The 6,071-nt window shown below is 37.6% G+C and overlaps 2 protein-coding genes across 6 annotated transcripts in view; both read right to left on the bottom strand.

The window, feature by feature from the left end:
- LOC107729463 (uncharacterized) overlaps nt 1-3,884 on the bottom strand; it is a 13,635-nt gene extending 9,751 nt beyond the window's left edge. For all 4 annotated transcript variants that reach the window (XM_016539974.1, XM_016539972.1, XM_016539975.1 and 1 more), the window contains exons 1-2: nt 3,760-3,884; nt 1,994-2,118 (exon numbers count right to left, since the gene is read on the bottom strand). In XM_016539974.1, coding sequence (XP_016395460.1) covers nt 1,994-2,014 — 21 coding nt within the window. In that variant the 5' untranslated portion in view covers nt 2,015-2,118; nt 3,760-3,884. The remainder of the gene's footprint in view (nt 1-1,993; nt 2,119-3,759) is intronic.
- A 234-nt stretch (nt 3,885-4,118) lies between these two features.
- cd2bp2 (CD2 (cytoplasmic tail) binding protein 2) overlaps nt 4,119-6,071 on the bottom strand; it is a 4,371-nt gene continuing 2,418 nt past the window's right edge. The window contains exons 5-7 of one of the 2 annotated variants that reach the window (XM_016539985.1): nt 5,331-5,901; nt 5,049-5,134; nt 4,119-4,547 (exon numbers count right to left, since the gene is read on the bottom strand). In XM_016539985.1, the coding sequence (XP_016395471.1) occupies nt 4,437-4,547; nt 5,049-5,134; nt 5,331-5,901 (768 nt within the window). In that variant the 3' untranslated portion in view covers nt 4,119-4,436. The remainder of the gene's footprint in view (nt 4,548-5,048; nt 5,135-5,330; nt 5,902-6,071) is intronic. The other variant, XM_016539983.1, reaches the window with a different exon arrangement.

Raw genomic sequence — 6,071 nt, forward strand, 5'->3', positions numbered from 1 at the left:
AATAGTATATCAGTCTGGCGAGTAAACAAAAAAATGTACTAGCCAATGGCGATTATATTGCCAAGGTGTGCGTAGAGGGTTGGATGTATATGTATAATATAAAACTACTAAAATCTTGTAGTTACTGATAACAAGTCACAACCCATGCAAAGCTTCACTGGTGTGTAGGTATTGCTGAGCAGTTTAGGATTATGGCTAGGATAATTATTCACCAGTAATTTAACTTTTTTTTTAATAAAGTCAGAAAAAGAAGTTAAAGGGGTCATATGATGCTTTTTTAAAGATCATTATTTTGTGTATTTGGTGTAACAGAATATGTTGACATGCTTTAATGTTCAAAAAACACATTATTTTTCAAATACTGTACATTATTGTAGGTCCTCTATGCCCCGCCTCTCTCAAACGCTTCGTTTTCTACAAAGCCCCCTCCTTCGTCTCCCTGACATGGCTGCTTCAACACTAACTGCGGTTACTGAAACCATGCCTTCTTTCTTTGCGTGCACATTTGGGTGCATTATGCAAATATTTCCACATAGTGGGGTAGATATGTGGGGGCGTGTTAGAATGAGCCGTTTTAGGGGGGCGTGGCAGAGTCTTAACTTTGATAAAGAATATCTCTTTGGTTTTGAGACTTTAGTCTTTGCAACTTCAGGGATCTTATCTATGCACAATCAGCTTGTAACACTCCAAAGAGAAAGGAAAACTTGAAATCGCATCATATAACCCCTTTAAAAGAAAATATGTATACACCTAAGAGTTCATGGTGGATCAATATTCAAAGGGCTTATACATTAATGTTAAAAATCTATTTCACCATGGAGAAAAACAATAGGAGTTTTTTTTAACCCGACTGTTGCACTCAATATGAACAAAGACAAAAGTCAGTAGCATCTGATATTAAAGTGAATTTAATTAACCGTGAAGATAGATTTTTCCCACATTTCTTATACCTGGGTTAACTTTTTGCTTTTGTGTAATTCCAAATACATTTAGTTGATATTAAACAACATAAATTACTTACAGGTAAACTAGGTAAGTTTGGGGAACGAGAAATTTTCCTCCTACTGTCACCACGTAGAGAACAAGCGTAACTGGAGTCATGTGATCATAGAACCAGTGTGTCGACTAGTGGCAGAACTAAATGATTAGATGTAAAGTGCAAAACCCAAACAACACCCCTTTTGGTTTTACAACTCACTGTCTACACTTTTCTCCACTTTTGCATTTTTCTCTCTGAATGGCTCACAAAGGTGTGCCACTGTTAGTTCTATTGTGTCTGTCTTCCCTCCCTGACACCTTCATATGACTCTTATAACAGTAACACCTCATGATTATGACGAGCTATTTTACTCAAAAATATGATGTATGGTTATAAAAGTAATCAATAGACTGATCAATATGATGATTATTCCAATACTGGATGTCTTACAGACTGTGAGTTTTAGGGCTTTTTAGGGCTCTTTCCACTGGACTGTACCAGTGAACACAAGTCAACCAATGAACTTTGGGTTATTTCTGCAATATGACAGTTACAACACAAATAAGCTTGATGTATGTCCAATGTGAACACCTCCAACCAATAGAAGGCGGCAGAATAAAAGTTATTTTAAAAATGGCTGATCTGACCAGATTCCACAGTTAAGAATTTAGCCAGGTGGACCATTAATTAATTGTGGCAAACTAGATAAGTGAGACCAATAAAAAAATACCAATTTTTGGTTAAAAAAGATTGATAAGAACAAGGTACAAGTATAGGTGCTTGGGTGGACAAAGACTTAGATGCGGTGACTATCATCTCGGCTTTGTTGCTCTGTACAATAAAGTCTTATTTTGCCATCTGGAACTCTGCTTCTCGAGCTTCACTGAGAAAACCATTGCTTGCTCCGACAGTTGTGACTTGAGTCTTGATAAAGAAGTAGTCAGATAATTGTGTTGCAGTGACCAAGGAGAACAGTGAAAGAAGTGCTGAGGGATGACAAAAACATGAAATTACCATGCTGTTTTCGTCTTGCATGATGATGAGCTCAAGTGTTGAGACTGTGGTGAATAAGCCTCATCGTTGAGTCTCTTTTCTAGTCCCGAGACGCAGTCCACTCTTTCTGTTTGCCGCACTTATTTCTAAAACATCACAACAGTGGAACAAGCAGATCATTGGTTAACCACTTCACTTGAATTTATTAAGGATGAACAAAAGGATAGGAAAAGGTTTAACAAAATTATAGCTTGCAATTTAAATATGAAAATGAGTTAATAAATAACCTTTATGCAGTAATTGTCACATTAACTGCATACCCCTATTAGGAACAGGCACAAAACATGCAATAGTGCATAGTAAAGACAAGGTATGCATAAGCAACGCAGTTTAGTGTCAAATTATATAAGAGTACTAATCAACATATTAACTTAAAAAAGTGAACTTTTAAGTTAAAAAGCTATAATAAATGTCTGTTTGACAATACTTTAGCATCTGCTCTCCAATATTTCCTAGTCTACCAAAAACACAAATCTTGATCAAATAATTACGGGGATAGTGATTAAATGAATGATTAAAGGGACTCAAAAATTATCATATCGTTCCAAACCCGCATGATTGTCTTTCTTCAGTGGAACATAAAAGAAAGTATTTTGAAGAATACTGTGGCGACCAAACAACAACATAGCCCACCAAGACATTTCTCAAAAGATCTCGGTTTATGAAATAATATCAGACAGGTTTGGAATGACATGAAGGTGAAGAAATGAAGACTGATTCTGAAAATAAATATTTCAAAATAACGTCTTGATCATAATGTTTCCATTTGGTACCTGTGTGAGAAGTAGGTAGTACTGTAACTGTATTGTAATAATACTGTCATGTGCTTTTGTGTGTGTATATATCTTATCAAATCTTCTCGTTCACGACCACTGAATGATGTATTAACTGGTGTAAGGCTGTGAATACAGTACTGATTCGCGTGTAAGCTTTTATTAATTTCACATGCTGACTTACCAATCTTTCATTGAGCTAAAGGACAAATCAACACAACATAAACGCCTAGCAAAAAATACAATAAAAATAATAATAAATAAATCTAATCCGAAAAGAAATCGAAACCCTTTAATTAGTTCTCACACACTGATGCTGTGTACGGTGAGAATATAATATTGTCCGTGTTTGATTAAATGCGGTTCTGTCGTCAGGGCATTTAACGTTATTAATAGTGGCGAATAGGATAATTAACTTGCAAACTGTTACTCATCGAAGCGTTGAGCTCACTAACGGTCAGCACTGCGTCGAAAGCCGGTAGAATTTGTTTTCTAATATTTTGCTTGGAGATCAAACTTAGTATGGAATTAGATGTTTTTAACAGAAGTATAACAAGTTTTCTCATCGTTTTAATGTGTTATAGACTCGACATTCAGCACTACTGTACCGAGAAGAGATCAAACAACGGCAGTCTCATATCTCAAGACATACACTTGAACGGAGAAAACAAACCATAACCCAGCTAAATTCTCAAAACACAAAAGATGAAACCGTACTAATTCTTCAGGAGTTAGTCATTAATTACGTTGCCCAGCAGCCGCTCTATTAGAAGTGTAACGTTACGTTCCCAGACACTGGTGTGGTTTTGTGTACGTCGTCGACGTAAATTGCGGCTAGCTGGGCTATGCTGCTATCTACGCACAAACCCGTCAAATACATTGCATTAAAAGGGTATTTTTCTATCTTATACTTCAGACACAGATGAAAATTATAGAACTAAGATACACACTAACCTAAAATCGTCTGAGGGGAAACGTACGGTGAGGCTGTGAAAGCATCTCCTTTAGGCGTTGTTTCTAAAACACCGATGTTTGTGTGACATTTCCATGCCGGACTGCGCCCGAGATTCACCATTGCACTGACTGTTCAAGACCTATCAATCGGTGCGAGCGTGTTCCCGGTCTGTCGAAGAACCAATCAGAAGCTCGCAAAGTATGCGAATGTCCCGCCCCTCGGGTAAAGTCTAAGATTTCAGCCAATTAGAACTGTTCAGCGCCAGCGTACTGACCAATTGTGTTTCAGGAGGGAGAAATGCAACCAATAGCGAGGCCACGAACAGCCGTCTTTGTCCCCGTGTGAACTTCAACGCTTTCATTGGTTTATGTGGAGCCCCGCGGTTTGAATATTGAATCTTGCCTGAAACAAAATAGCGGCACTCTTTAAAATTGTGTATCCAGTAAACGTGCATGCGTCAGAATAGTTGTAACATTAGCCAGAACACCAGGTTGGATCATCATCCAGCCATAAAGTCTTTATTTTAAAACACATGTATCAAACACAGGTGCACATACTAGTGTATGTGTGTATATAAGACAAAGACAATTATTGAAGAGTAAACAATTATTCAGAGAAGCCCTTTCAGATGGGCAGAAGAAATCAATTAAAATCTGTGAAATGACTCATCAACAGATCATGTATAAAGTTCAAAGTCTATTCTCTTTGAGTTGTAGAACGGGGCACCTTCTTGGTCAATCCTCCTACAGTACACTCCATCCTTGAAGTAGCCTTCATCCACCCAGTCCTGGAATAAAAGATACAGCCACATTTACTTAAACGTATTTGCTTACATACTTACATTTATCCTTAATCAAAAATACTTAAACATCAAATAAGGGGCAAACATTTACTCAATGGTGATGCATATAATTTTTTGCTACAAGAAGCACCAAACATAAATGCAAAAATGTTTTTAAACTGGTTCCCAAACCACTCTTCCCCATCTACAATTAACCGCCACTGGTTAAAGGGGTCCTATTATGCTTTTTCAACTTTAGTTAGTCTATAATGTTGCTGTTTGAGCAAAAAAAAAGATCTGCAAAGTTACAAAGCTCAAAGTCCACTTCAAAAGGAGATATTTTATTTAACCAATGCCTCTAAGTCAGACCACTCCAAATAAATAAATAAAACAGCAATAATGAATCTATCAGTGTTTACATTTTTAAAACCATTTTAATATAAGAAATAATGTGTCAATTACTTCTGAAATTTAAAGTTTCATATTAAAGCACCGATAATGTCTTACCTGCATCTGTTGGCTGCTGAAGGGCCCATAGTGCTCAGAGTTTTCCTCATTGTCCCATTTGTACTCCCACATGACCTCATCACTGACTAGAGAGAAACACAAAATACATGACTGCTATTACCAAGGGGTCAGCCATGAATCAAATAATCATAAAAGACGACTGGCAATAAAATTTTCAGGACTCATTCCAAAAAGTTGCTACACTACTACTAACAAAAGTTCATATTTAAATTGTATCTAATCATGCCAACTTTAAAAACACATCCTTGTCCAATCACTTACTTCTGCTGTTGTCTTTATCCTCATCCTTTTCTGCAGCATGCTTCTCATCATACTCTTCAGCGAACATGTCTAGCTCATCTTTTTCCTCTTCATCATCCTCTAGTGTTCTGGCTGCCTTTCCTCGAGTCATCCCCTTCAACTTGTAGGCCAGTTTTTCATAAGTCTGCTGATAAATTTCGAAATCTCCAATCCCCACCAGTCTATCTGCCAATGCTGTCAGTTTGTCCAGTTTACCAGCGTCTCTGTTCGAAGTCTCTTTTTTCTCCTCCTCCCCTTCTCTCAGTCTCCCTTTCTTCTTCTGTCCTCCAAGACCGCCAAGTCTTCTTAGAGCAGCAGCCACTGTTTCTCCAGGCAGCATCAGCTCAATGACGGCTTCTGTGAGCTGATAATGGCTGTACGTAGCCAGAGGGTCTTCTGCAGGTCCTTTCTCCTCCTCTTCATCTTCCTCACTGTCTTTCCGCTGCTCCTCACGTTTTATTTCCTCTTCTGCTTCGTCTTCATCACCAATTCTTCTCTTCCGCTTAGCTGCAAGGCCTTTCTTCTTTTTCATGGGCTGCTCTTTTATCTTCACCTGTGTGAAGAGATACAGTGTGATCAACGACATGTGACCCTGGACAAAAAAACAGTCATAAGTAGATGGGTATATTTGTAGCAATAGCCAACAATACATTGTATGGGTCTAAATTATAGATTTTTCTTTTATGACAAAAATCATTAGGATATTAAGTAAAGATCATGTTC

The sequence above is a fragment of the Sinocyclocheilus rhinocerous genome, unplaced genomic scaffold (assembly GCF_001515625.1).
Source record: "Sinocyclocheilus rhinocerous isolate Xijiao unplaced genomic scaffold, SAMN03320098_v1.1 scaffold697, whole genome shotgun sequence".
NCBI classification, from domain to species: Eukaryota; Metazoa; Chordata; class Actinopteri; order Cypriniformes; family Cyprinidae; genus Sinocyclocheilus; species Sinocyclocheilus rhinocerous.